Genomic DNA, 14,358 nt, shown 5'->3' on the forward strand with positions numbered 1-14,358 from the left:
TATTGCACCTCTTAAGACAATAAAATCTGGTAATACCCCCAAAAATTGGGGTTTTCAACAACTGCAAATGAATATAACTTCATGCACGGACATTGATGCTACTTTGTACTTCTACTCCACAACAATGCAGGAGGAAATATTGTACTTTTTATTCCTCTACTTTTATTTGACAGCTACAGTTACATACTTCAGATTAAACTTTAACATTAAATAATATAGCTATATAATATATAATCTTATAAAATACAAAAAGTTAAATATTAAATTAGTAGTTCCCAAACTTTTTGGCTTCTCACCCCTGTGTGTGTCTCCGAGGCCCAAAGAGGTACTAGAACTTTCCAACATTTCACAAAAAAAAAAGTTTGTTTATTCTTCTTTCCTACACCCAGGTGATATCACAGTCACAACTGCCAAGTAGACTACTTTTACTTTACTTTAAGTACATTTAGCTAATAATACCTCTGCACTCTTACTTCAGTAGGATCTTAAATGTAGGAATTTTACATTTGCTTAAGTAAAGGATCTGAGTCATGGAGGTATTATAAGAGCTCTTATTATGCATCCATGATCTGAGTGTTTCCTCCACTACTGTAAATATGTAAAGGCAGGGTGACCTGTGTTTCCTCAACAAGGACAGGAAACGCAGGCAAGATTTTTTGTCGGAGGTACAAAACCATGGCACAGCTGAGGTCCCGCATCTTTCCCTTTAAAGAAGCGCAGTGATGAGTCGCGGGGAGAGAGAGGCTGCGAGCTCACCGGGAGACCCGCTGGCTATTTATGTGTCACAATTATGATCAGTGTCGACGAACAGACTGTTTCTTACATTCACGGGATTGTGATGGCAGCTGGACGCTGAAGAGGAGATCCTGAGATTTTTCTGGCTCATATGGAGCTGAAATCTGAAGGACGCGCTATTATTTTTCTCCGGCGAATGATTTTTGATCAAAGAACTGGATTATGAAACCAATTTGTATAAACCATTTATGCTTTGTCAGCCCCGTGTGCTGTCAAAAAAGATTTAAAGGCTGAGGAAATTATCATGGCATATGCTGCGCGTAATTATTAGATTGAGTTTTGTGTGGGTTTTTGCGACGCATGGCGTAGGTTGCAGTGAGGATGTGATCAGACAGGAATCCCTGGTTTCTCGCTCCGCTGCCTCCCAACAGAGTCGCTCATGATGCCCAGAGCTTTGCGGAGACTGGTTCATTTGGTGCTATTCTGCCCTCTGTCCAAAGCCCTGCAGGTACGGACAAGCATGCTGCAGCTGCTTTTGTTGCTATAAAACGGTCCACACACGGTTTACCTGCATGCATGTCAAACACACAGGGCAAAATCTACGTCGATGGCTTCCTTGTACAGTGCTCATAAATCACATATCATAATTAACATATCGGCTATCTCGGTTTTCTCTTAAAGTCAGCTGTTCATTCATTCATCCATTGTTGTGTGCAGGCCTCAGCAGTGGGAAGTAATTAAATACATTTACTCAAATACTGTAGCCTACTTGAGTACAATTTTGAGGTACTCGCACTTTATTTGGATATTTCCATTTTATGCTACTTTATGTTTTACTCCACTACATTTATTTACAACAACAACTTGAACTTGTGATCAATTTAATTTGTTACATTGTTATATATGATTATATGAACATTGAAGTACTGCTTACATGTTAATGGCACAATGATCCAATAATATAATAACATAATACTGCCAGTGGCCATTCTGCATAATGAGTATTTTTTACTTTTAATACTTTACATTTTGTTGCTAATACCTCTGTACTGTTACTTACTGTATTTTCTTCTCTCTCCCCTCCAAAGAGTCGTCTCCCAGCCATCAAGGTGAAATACCTTCTCCTGGCATGGCTGGGCATCCTCATTGCCAGCTGGGTCATCTACATGCAGTATGCCTCCTACTCTGAGCTCTGCCGTGGGCATGTCTGCCATATGGTCATTGTAAGTATGGTTTCTCAGTTTCATGAAAATCAATATCATAACTTTATCAGTGTGACAGTGACAAAACTGATCATCAAAATGATCATTTTAGTCATCTATCAAGCAAAAATGCCAAACATTTGCTGGTTGCATCTTCTCAAATGCGAAGATTTTAAGCTTTTCTTTGTCAAAAATGATAGTAAACTGAAGGTCTTTTCATTTTTGCATCATCTTGGTCTCTAAGAAGCTAAAAGGGGCATTTTTCTCTACTTTCTGACATTTTATAGACAAAATGATTAATCAAGAAAATAATCAATAGTGAAAATAATCGTTAGATGTAGCCCTAATATCAGGATGGTACAGGAAGGTGAGGAATCATAAATTTAGGTTACTTCATCGTCATGTCTTCACATTCAGCTGTTCAACCAAATCTGTACTCCAGTGTGGTTATGCTTTGCCCAGCTTCATTGATTTAATATCATGTTACTGATTTAATGGTCACTTAGTGGTGTATAACCACAGTATAAGATCCGCATAACAGGTGCACCACAGGGAAAATCCAATATAGGCACAAATGGGAGGACTATAATTACACACATTCAAATCAATACAGAAGTGATTTGTTTTGAGCCGAAAATACACTATTATATGTCTACAATCTGGCAAATTTATACAATTTTGGAGTATGTTAGAGGAAGATTTGGACCCAGCTAATTTGTTGTTGTTCTAGCTGTGTCTTAGACCTGCAGACAATCCTAAGGCAGAAAAAGAAGAATAGGCATAATACAGGCTGCATAGAATAAGAAAATAACTTTCCAGCTGCTGCAGTAAAGTGCTAACACCTAAATAGTATGCAAGGTTTCAAAACAAGGTCGACTGGACAGGAGGACTTTTTTGATGAAGATGAGGGACAGTTTGGGGACTGCTTGTGTTGGCCTCCTATTTCAAACAAGACCTTTAATGCAGGGCAAAGATACAGCCTATAGCTTAACTACTCTCCTACTGTGTCCAGCTGTTCCCAGAGGTTTCAGATGTCGAGAACAGAACAGGCATTGACATTTAACGAGTCTCCGAGGAACAGGACGGTGATTTACAGGAAAACTAATTAATGCACGATGAAAGATCAATGATGGAAACTCAATATAGCCAATAATCAGATCTGCACAGCAGTGTGTGTGTGATTGCATGTTCACGGATGTACAGTTAGTGAACGTGTGTGCCGTTGTTTTAGACGGTACACACAATGATTGGAAAAAGGGGGAAACAGCTTGCTTTGCTCTGCCTCGGGCATCTGATTATATAGTGCAAACTACAATGAGTGACCTATATCAGTACAAACAGTGCTAGAGTACATTGGTGAAGCAGGTCACAAATGTCCATGAAAGATCTTAAGGAACACCTTCCCCCCCAGTTCCCCAATTTTTAATCTTTGATCAAAATTTCTGAGTTGTAACAGCAGCTTGCATTGTCTTCTTTTGAACATTTAAAACAATGCAATCTTAATGGCTGCAGTTTGGTGCTCCTGTTTAGTAGGATGATTGCAAAAGCTTGCATTGAGTAAAGGTTGGAGGTGAGTAGAAAAAAATTAATTTAGGTGTTGGTTTACCTTGATATGACTTGTGTTTTTAATTCATTAGCTTCAGATCCTTTTGCCTTGTGTGTTACTGAGGTTTCATACTCCATCTGCGTGAGTGTGAAAGTTGACACATCACATGACCTCTGATGGCTGCTTCTGAGCCAACTGGAGGAGTTTCCACCACATCAGAGCTGACTACTGTACATTTAAAGCCCACATATAGTACGATTGCATTTTTAGAAACATATTCACACATTGTTGTCAACAGAATATCTGTTTGCACAAATGTATTGTCAGTTAATGTCTTTTATTATTTGACTTGACTGCTGTTCATATTTTAGCAAGTTATTCACAGTATAGGTACACACTATTGGAGTGCGATAGTGTGTACCTATACAAACCTATAATAATTGTGCCACAGTAAATGAAATCACATCAGATTGTAGTGTGTTTAATGATGTGTTGATAGTTATAAATGTATCAAAATGCAATGGAACATTTGTGTATACTGAGATCAAAATAGCCTTACTAGGTAAATGCCATTAAAGGAAAAGTTTGTGATTTTTCATGTTTGTCTACAAACTATAGACAGGTGTCAATATGCACATGAAAACAGGTTTTGCCTGCTGTAATGATTCCTCCTGTTCATACTGGTCAATAAGAGATCCCCTGTTAATACACTTAATACCTATCACATTAATATCAGCATGAAACTCAAACACTTAGTCGAAATCCAAGTTTGATGGATTATTATACTCGTATACTAATATACTAGTACTGGTAGTATAGTATGGTACCTTGTGCTGTTTAGAAAGTTATGAGACAACATTACTGGTATTTGCAATGCAGAGCTTTTGCAGTCGATTAAGATTTTTGCCACACTTGGACTTGACCTCCTTGGCATCTCTTTATTCATCTTCCTTTAATTGTCTAATTAAGTCCAAATGTTTGGACATACATTTTGGGATGCCATGTGTCATCTGGCTGTGCTTAGAGTGTTGCTCTGGACATACATTCCAGTAATTTTTTCTCTTCCCATGTGTGGAAATACTTGTTGTTATTTTTGATGGTAAACCATCCAGTACCTGTGCCCTTTAGCAGGTGGAGATATGAGATTTGCGGAGCAAGTTGGTCTGTGGTGGAATAAGTTGAGATGTTAGAAATTCATGGCACACGTGAACAGAGGAAGTGGAGGCAAAAAAAAGGCTAGTTAGAGGACAATGACATGTCAGTAAACAATGTCCGCATAGGTTCTGGTAAGAGTTTACTGACATTGGAGGGTGAAATAAACAGAAGTCTTAAAATACTTGATGTATATACTTGATGTTGGATTTAGCTTTGCAAGAGAGTGAAACACTTGGGAGATTTTCCTGTCGGTTTCCTGTTGTTAACTCAGTGCATTTCCTGTTTCCTTTTTACAGTGTGATCACTACAAAAGAGGTATAATATCAGGCTCATCCTGCAAGGCATTGTGTGATCAGAGATCTCTAACCCTGCAGCGCTGCATGTCCACCTCCTCTACGCATCAGGTAAAATAAACACGGACCGCACACACACACCTACTCAGTAAATCTCGACTAAAGAAAACAGTCAGGTTCCAAACAACCACAAGTTGCACAAGCATTTTGCACATTTAAAATGTTTTATTCATATAAATGTTGTGGCACAGTTTTCATTATTGCTTTTAAAATATTAGCACATAACTCTCAGGCTGTGGAATATTCAAATTCAATAGGGAAAAACATTTAATTTGTTTTTCTAAAGGAAAACAAAATTTAGTATAGGGGTTACCCACTAAATCAGTAAAAATAACACCAAAAATTGGACCACAGGAGAAATGTTTGGTCTATATTTGGTATCAAATAGAAAATATATTTTATTTCATGTGAAAAGCGTAGTGCTCATTTGAATAACAGCTAATTGTAAATCAGTGTGAAAAGCAGACCTGTAGGCAGTTGTAGTAAATCATAAATGCCTGTAATAACAAATAATAACAAAAACATAGCATGCAGACATATTGCATTTCTTACCGTCCTCACACTTTTCTCCTTGCAGGTATACAGTGGACTGTGGAAGGAGAGACCTGTTGTGATCAAGTGCAATATTGAGGATCAAGTGAAGACCGACGGGACTCCGGACTCTGTGCTGCGACAGGAGATGAGCTTGTTTGACAAACCCACACGTGGAACCTCTATGGATGAATTTAAAGAGATGCTGCACAGTTTCCTCAAGGTATTTTTTTCTCAGTTAATTATAATCTGTCATAATAAGATATATTGTATGGAACAACTATCCAGCACCCGATTAGACTCCAGATCAACTTTTGTGTAGAAATCAACCAAATCAATTGAAAATTCAGTTGCGTAATTGCCTAATATATACAAATAAATGTGCCAATATGTATGAGTATGTGTAAAAAGTATGTGAATCAATTCATCTCAGATATAGAAACGAAAGGTAAACACAGGCTGTATTAATTGATTGTGATACAGACTACATATCAGATGTCTTATTTATTTGATTTTTTTTGTTTATTTATTTATACCACAATTACCACACAATAACCAAATTGTGTCTACCCCCTTCCTGCAGGCTAACCTTGGTGAGCAGCCATCTTTGAGCACTTTGGTGGACAGGATCATCACCCTGGCTGATGTCAACCAGGATGGAAAAGTGTCTCTGGCGGAAGCCAAGTCTATCTGGGCCCTTCTCCAGATCAATGAGTTCCTCCTGATGGTGGCACTGCAGGAGAAGGAGCACACCCCCAAACTGCTAGGCTTCTGTGGAGACTTGTATGTGACAGAACGTGTGGGCCACAGCTCCCTCTACAGGCTAGAGGTGCCTCATTACCTGGAGGCTCTGGTCCCAGAGGCCTTGAGTTCCAGCCTGAACCACTGGCTCGCACCAGCCTGGCCCCGCAGGGCTCGCATCACCATCGGCCTGCTGGAGTTTGTGGAAGAGGTCTTCCATGGGTCCTACGGGAGTTTCCTAATATGTGATGCCAGTCCTCGCCACGTGGGCTACAACGCAAAATATGACTGCAAGATGGCCAATCTGCGCAGTGTGGCATCTGAGGCAGTTGTTCGGGGATATTTGAGGGGACGCCGCTGTGAGACAAATGCAGACTGTACATATGGCCGTGACTGCACGGCCACCTGTGATCGACTAGTGAAGCAGTGTAATACTGAGGTTGTACAGCCCAATCTTGCCAAGGTGTGTGTGTTGCTGCAGGATTTTCTGCTTTTTGGAGCACCTTCAGATCTCCGTGGGGATCTGGAAAAGCAGCTACGCACATGTGTGACACTCAGCGGTCTGGCAAGCCAGATGGAGGTTCACCACTCTCTAGTCCTTAACAACCTGAAGACATTATTGTGGAAGAAAATTTCTAACACCCAGTACTCTTGAAAGCAGGTTGAGACCATTCAATCTGTATTTCTACATAATAAGTTAATTCTTACATGAAAATATGAATAGTTATTGCTGATAAAACTTTGCAAAATGTTTTAGAGGGTGGTGGTGTAAATGTATTTTCACTCTACATTGACTGTGAATAACAGGAAACTGTGAAATAATGAATATACAATATGAAACAGCAGATAAAACAAACTTGTTCCCTTAAAACTCATAAATGCCCTGTCATGCCTTTTTTTTTCAAATGCTTTATTTTGAGAAGCACATTCATCTATTTAGACATATTGTTCTCAGGACATTGCCAATAATTTTATTTGTAAAATTCTGTAATTAAATAATTTGTTTTTAAAATAAAGAAACCAACACTGGATGATTTAAAGATTAATACATCTTTTGTCTGTTCTCAGTAGAGACAGAATGTCAAATTGTGATGAGGTGTGACAGTTTTTATACAACTGTAAATAATGTTAGACCATTGTTGTTTCCTGTGTATAGGTGAATCTGCATTTAAAGCAGAGATAAGATACAAATAATGGATGGAACATGCAGTTTTACAGTAGCCCTGAAATGTCCTTCCTTGCATTCATCTGATATTGATAATGCATTCAAATCAAACATGAAACAGACTGGAGTTGTAAAGGATGATCAGATATGATTAAACCTCACTGGTCTACTAATCCATAAATAAAGTTGGTTCAAAAAATGATTTTTCTCCACATTTTTCTTCATAACCTGGTTCTGGTGTTTGATACATAAGCAGGAGTTAATACTGCACAGGCTCATGCCAACGGATTATCTACTCAGGAAGGTGTTTTACCCTAACATTTGAAACATCACTTTTTACAGCAACACTTGAAGTATAAAGAATAAATTTATTATGAGACCAGCATGTTTTAGCTCATGGGTCCGTGCATGAAGTATAATTCGTTTGCATGGAACAGGCGGACACTTTAGTGCGCTGAATTGTATTGCACCTCTTAAGACAATGAAATCTGGTAATACCCCCAAAAATTGGGGTTTTCATTATACAACGTGAACAACTGCAAATGAATTATACTTCATGCACGGACCCTCATGGCCTTTATCAGGGTTTTAGACATTTAAATAACATGGGTACAAAACAAAAAAATAATTTACAAAGGTTAAAAAAAATAAAAGTCAATTAGTTGTGTACAAGGACACACTTGTCAGCCAATGACTGCCATTATGGACCTAATATGGTGTCATTTATGTCCATTACTGGATACACTCCTTGCCTATCTGCCAATCTGGGGATGTGATTGGCCTCAAACCACATGACCACATACCCAACCCGTTTGCTGTATGTGTGAATACCCCACTGGCTGACGTGTGTCTGTTTGTACATGATTGGTTTTCTTATACGTTTTGTTTTAACCTTTGTAAAAAAAAAATTTGGTTGTTTCACAACCATCTTATTTAAATGTCTAAAACCCCTAAAATGTCTAAAACCTTGATGAAGGCCACAAACCTACATGATTATACTTAGCACCATAGTATGTACAGTATACACTTCAATCAAGAATTTATGTATGGTGGTGTCTTTCAATTTAATACAATAAGTCTATGATATGAACATCGTTCTATTTCATCAGATCATAAATTGACATACATTTGTTTAAATGAAAATCCAAAACAAATGCAAAAGTCCTGTGGTCACTGAAAAGTTAAAAAACAAAATTCTTTCAGACACTCTTTTTGTAAAACAGGTAAATTTAAAATATTAAATTAGGCAAGGACATAAAAGAGTCTAATTCAGACAGGGGTGGAACATTTACAGTATGTTTGAACAGTGATGATGTTTTGCTGAAATAAAGACATCTGAGAGTAGAACAAGTTCTTGGCAAAGCAGTGTATGTCATTTTGATTGCCAAGACCCACTCAAGACATCACTGGTTCAACTGAAGATTATCGTACCTTTACAAATAAATACAATAAATACACGAAATATTCACTGTTTGTGTTTATTGTATACTGCTGTTGTTGTAAAAATGTTACAATGTTTAGAAAAAACATTTTTTATTCAAGGATTGTACTGAACCAGTTATGTAAGCCTCACTTGTACCCGAATTGTGCTTCTTCACGACTGCAATAACTTTAGAAGTATGAAATATGATATCTAGGGGTGGTGTGCCCGAATACAAATACATTATTCGGCAAAGCACAAATAGTGTAATGTATTTGTATTCGGGCACACCACCCCTAGATATCATATTTGTTTTTACGAATATTTATTTTGTATAAATATTTTAAAAATTATTTGTTTTTGGGAAGAAAAAAAATGTATGGTATGTCAAATACCTGCATGTCTCTTTCCTCTGCTCCGCTGTTATGTCTATCAGCAGGTATAAACAAGGGGAGTCACATCCACCTGCTACATGATGCACATTTCCTACTGACACATGCAAAGTGCTCCCAAGGGACTCTCCATAACATGTTGTTCTCCTTCTCCTTTCCACAAAGTTAGGTTGTAAAAAAATAGGCAATAAATGAAAAGTGCAAAGCAATAATCGCCTTTGAAGTTCTTCCCTACATGTTACAGGGCGTGCTGTCTCTGTGTTATGGGTGTATAAATAGGTGGAGGTCTGCCTGCAATGAGGCAATGAGTAAAGCTTTAGTTCAGTAGTCAGTGCAGTGGTCCATCTGTGATCTGGGAGACTCCAGTTCAAGACTCGGTGTGGGGACCTCTTTTGTAAGGTAGTTTATTGATGAACACTTATTGTAACACTTTAATATTCTAAAATTAAAAGTGAAATAAAAACAAACAAATAAAAACAAAAACAGGATTTTAAAGCGTCTTTCCACTTCTATTAGAATACAAATACAAATGATTTTGCTGCCTCAACAAATATAGATACAAATACAAATACTGGCCCCTCTGCACATCCCTAATGACAACTGTACAATTAATTTTAAGTATAAGAAGCCAGAGGAATTAATGTTGTGAAGTCATGCCAAACCTAAGTAGTAAGGACACCCCCCTCAAGCGGGCAAGGAAAAACTCCCAATTATACCTTTTAACAGGTGAAACTGGAAGAAACCTTGGGAAGGACCACACAAGAGGAGATCTCCTTCCTGGACTGATAGGTGCCAAGTGGGAAGCATGACAAAATTGAGATCAGGGCCTGTATTTATCAAACAAATCAGGATTATTCAGAAGAAGTCCTAGAATTGTTTTTTGTAGGACAAAATATGAATAAGATGATTTGCTCATAGCTAAAAAGTGTCTTGTTGTGGGATTACTGGGGGTTCTGCTCTTTGCTACCTGCTGATATTGGGACTGAAGACTAGGTTGCAAAGTGATGTTACCCAACCTGGCAGAGTGAGGTTGAAGGTCACTGAACTGTGCCTGCACATGGCTGTATCTAATAATATGAACAGTATGTGCTAAATTGGTGTATGCAGAGGACTCCGGAGACACTTGTGACAGATTCATACTGTTTGTGCCCTTGGACACAACACCTTGTCTACTGTAGGCAGTGCCCTTTTTGCTATTAGACAGGTTGCTTTCTGCACCAGTTCTTTTTGTCACAGGTTGTGCCCTGGTTCTTATTGGCGCTAGTTCTGGATCTGCAATAAGCCCTCCCTTTGGTCTGTATGGAACCCGTAACCGAGATGATCTACACTTTTCCTCTAACTTTTGTAGCTCCAGATGCCTGTTTACTGTAGGCTCTATATCCACCCAAATTGGCCCCAATTCCCTGTCAACTGCAGACCCTTCTATGGGTTTATTGTGATAAGGACAGTCAGTCAGACGGCAAGTAAAGACACCACTGACACGTCCCTTGGTTGATTTTTGTCCCTGTGAAGCAGCTTTTTGTGGGATAGGTGGGAGCACTTGCCATGCAGATGGTAGAGATGGTTTTGTCTCCTTTTGATGGGGAATCCTGTCTGTTGATACCCGACGTTTCTTATCCCTCTCTCCACGCAGTGGTGGCACTGGTCTCAGTTGACTAGTAGAGGTAGGTATCTCTTCAGCAGTGAGACCAACACTCTCCTGTCGATGGGGAATCCTGTCTGTTGATATCCGACGTTTCTTAACTCTCTCTCCACGTGGTGGTGGCACTGGTCTTGGTTGACTAGTAGAGGTAGGTATCTCTTCAGCAGTGAGACCAACACTCTCCTGTTGATGGGGAACCCTGTCTGTTGATACCCGACGTTTCTTAACTCTCTCTCCATGCGGTGGTGGCACTGGTCTTGGTTGACTAGTAGAGGTAGGTATCTCTTCAGCAGTGAGACCAATACTCTTCTGTCGATGGGGAACCCTGTCTGTTGATACCCGACGTTTCTTAACTCTCTCTCCATGCGGTGGTGGCACTGGTCTTGGTTGACTAGGAAAGGCAGGTATCTCTTCAGCAGTGAGACCAACATTCTCCTGTCGATGGGGAATCCTGTCCGTTGATACCCGATGTTTCTTAACTCTCTTGCTATGCAGAGGTGGCACTGGTCTTGGTTGACTAGTAGAAGCAGGTATCTCTTCAGCAGTGAGACCAACTCTCTCCTGTCGATGGGGAACCCTGTCTGTTGATACCCGACATTTCTTAACTCTCTCTCCACGCGGTGGTGGCACTGGTCTTGGTTGACTAGTAGAGGTAGGTATCTCTTCAGCAGTGAGACCAACATTCTCCTGTCGATGGGGAATCCTGTCCGTTGATACCCGATGTTTCTTAACTCTCTTGCTATGCAGAGGTGGCACTGGTCTTGGTTGACTAGTAGAGGCAAGTATCTCTTCAGCAGTGAGACCAACACTCTCCTGTCGATGGGGAACCCTGTCTGTTGATACCCGACGTTTCTTAACTCTCTCTCCACGCGGTGGTGGCACTGGTCTTGGTTGACTAGTAGAGGTAGGTATCTCTTCAGCAGTGAGACCAACATTCTCCTGTCGATGGGGAATCCTGTCTGTTGATACCCGATGTTTCTTAACTCTCTTGCTATGCAGAGGTGGCACTGGTCTTGGTTGACTAGTAGAGGCAGGTATCTCTTCAGCAGTGAGACCAACACTCTCCTGTCGATGGGGAATCCTGTCTGTTGATACCTGATGTTTCTTAACTCTCTCGCTATGCGGAGGTGGCACTGGTCTCGGTTGACTAGGAAAGGCAGGTATCTCTTCAGCAATGAGACCAACACTCTCCTGTCGATGGGGAATCCTGACTGAAGAAACTCTACGTGTCTTTCGGCACACCTCAGGGGGAGGTGATACAGTGAAGGATTCAGAGGATGCACTGGGCATTGTGGATATAGGAGAAGGAGGGTCCTCCAGGAATGTTTTTGGCGTCTCTGACCTCTCTCTTCTCAATATGTTATTCTCTGCAAAGGACCATAAAAAACAGGAATAAAACATTTTTAAAAAATAAAAAACATGGATATGGATACAAAACATTGATCTCACTATTAATACATTACACAGTTCAATCAAGTATCTGTAATTTTTCCAGATCTGTATAGTGCATACTTTGTCTAGAATAGACCTGATGTAAAAAAGCAAAAGTAATTTGTTTGACAGCTGAGTGAATCGTTAGGAAAATGGTTTCCTAAAAACCAAACTATTTATTAGAGTTAATGATCACCACTGGGCATTGCAAGCAAAGATTAAAAAACATATTCAAGACTTTATGACCACAATGGTCGGCTGATTACAGGTGAACTTCTCAATGTGTAAACCAAAGCAATGAGGAGAATCACTTGACATAGGCCCGTTTGTCTTTGACATTGTGTCATTTAATTTAATGGGAAATTGAGCATGAAATATTAAGAACAAACTCATGGTGCTCTTTGATTTTCCAGGTTCAAACTAAATTAACAGCCCATATAATGAATTGAAACTGCTGACGATTCTTTACTTAAATCTTAAAGTAAAGAACATTATCTGTACATATAACTATCTATATGATATCATATTTATAGATTTTAGCCTATGCTTGCAGTTAACTGCATGTTTGATCCTTAGATTCTCTTCTTCTACACATTGATGCCTAAATCAAAATACCACTCTGACTTACCCCACTGCTCTTGATACCTAAAGGCGACATCCTTGATATCTCTTGATTCCTCTTTGCTGAAATGTGTCATTTCATTCACATGTGTAGACAGAAATTTCGGTGTGTCATCTGGCTGTGTGAGGAGTGTTGCTCTGGACATACACTCCAGCAAGCTTTTCATTCCATACGGTAAGGATTTTCTAGTATTCATCTTTGACAGTTATAACGGTCCTTTACTTAAGACAACGTGTGAAAATGTGTGCAGAATGTCTGGTTTGCACTGGTTTGTGCAGCAGTTCCAATTTGTTCCTTTGTGGTGTCATAGAGGGAAGATTCCGTTCTGTTACACACACACACACATGCACACACACACAAGATTTGTCAACATATTATTGCCTATAAATATTTAGTATTTGCAATAAAAATTATTATTGTACACACATTTAGCAAAGTGGACTAGAAGAATACCACTGTGGTAATCTGTTGAGTAAAACAAACTGAAGACAATCAGCAAAATAACGGAAGTGCATGAATCCACATGATAGTGACAAGAATTTCATTATTTCTAAGCATGTGAAACCACCATAAAATGGCCCTCATCAGCGTATATAAAGGTGTTCCATTGTCACTATTTAGTTATCCATAAAATGTTTAGTTTTCTTTTGGGATAGGCAGATCTAGATGTCTCCCTATGTTACACAACCGTGGTCCCTGATCTCTCCTTGATTGGCCATGATTGATATAATACAGCATCAGTTTCTAGCTGTTCTGCAGGTGTATTAATTACATTGAATGGTTAGATCACTCAGTTTCATTACTGTGGATTTATTTACAGAATGTGTATGTTTGAATGTGTGTGCTTATGTTGAACCAGTGACTTCAGATACAGTCATTTTTGATCATTAAATTTTTGGTCTTTCAGTCATTTTTGATGAGTATCAACTTGTGATCACTGTTTGTCTTTACCAATGCAGCGTTATTTTGTCTTTGGAGTATCATCATGACCTTTATTTCTGCAAATCAGCACAGATCTTTTGAAAACCTTTTTAAAATAAACTTGTCTTCTTTTGCTTTTTCACCCTCTTACAACTTAATATTTTGTGGGTTGTGCACTTGTGTTCATGCTTTTATGAATCACAGCTTTTTCTGTTTTCTCTCTTTCTTCTCTCCCTTCTGTAAACACTTTATAACAACTGTCTTAAATATGTTATTTATAATTATTATTAAGCTTTATTTATTCAGGAAATCTCATTGAGATCGAGATCTCTTTTGCAATAGAGACCTGAGAACAAATTACATACACACAGGATCACAATAAGAAGGTTCATTCACATCACAACCGCAAACAATCAACAGACACAAGTACTTTAAACAATCACAAACATTATGGAGAAAATCAGCTAGTAAAATTTTAGTTCCTCGAAGGAACAAGTTTCTA

The 14,358-nt window shown here is 39.0% G+C and overlaps 2 protein-coding genes across 2 annotated transcripts; one reads left to right on the top strand and one right to left on the bottom strand.

Moving 5' to 3' along the window:
- Positions 1 to 328: 328 nt before the first annotated feature.
- Positions 329 to 7,630, top strand: dipk1b (divergent protein kinase domain 1B). The gene is made up of 5 exons (XM_044333860.1): positions 329 to 1,243; positions 1,824 to 1,958; positions 4,935 to 5,042; positions 5,569 to 5,745; positions 6,106 to 7,630. The coding sequence occupies exons 1-5, from the start codon at positions 1,175 to 1,177 to the stop codon at positions 6,916 to 6,918; spliced, it is 1,302 nt and encodes a 433-aa protein (XP_044189795.1). The 5' UTR covers positions 329 to 1,174; the 3' UTR covers positions 6,919 to 7,630.
- A 2,034-nt stretch (positions 7,631 to 9,664) lies between these two features.
- Positions 9,665 to 13,780, bottom strand: LOC122968607 (proteoglycan 4-like). Its single transcript, XM_044333967.1, has 2 exons — positions 12,942 to 13,780; positions 9,665 to 12,249 (listed from the first exon to the last, which is right to left on the bottom strand). Exons 1-2 carry the CDS (start codon positions 13,129 to 13,131, stop codon positions 10,061 to 10,063), a joined length of 2,379 nt encoding a protein of 792 aa, XP_044189902.1. The 5' UTR covers positions 13,132 to 13,780; the 3' UTR covers positions 9,665 to 10,060.
- Between the last annotated feature and the right edge of the window lie 578 nt (positions 13,781 to 14,358).

Source organism: Thunnus albacares, chromosome 18 (assembly GCF_914725855.1).
Source record: "Thunnus albacares chromosome 18, fThuAlb1.1, whole genome shotgun sequence".
NCBI lineage: Eukaryota > Metazoa > Chordata > Actinopteri > Scombriformes > Scombridae > Thunnus > Thunnus albacares.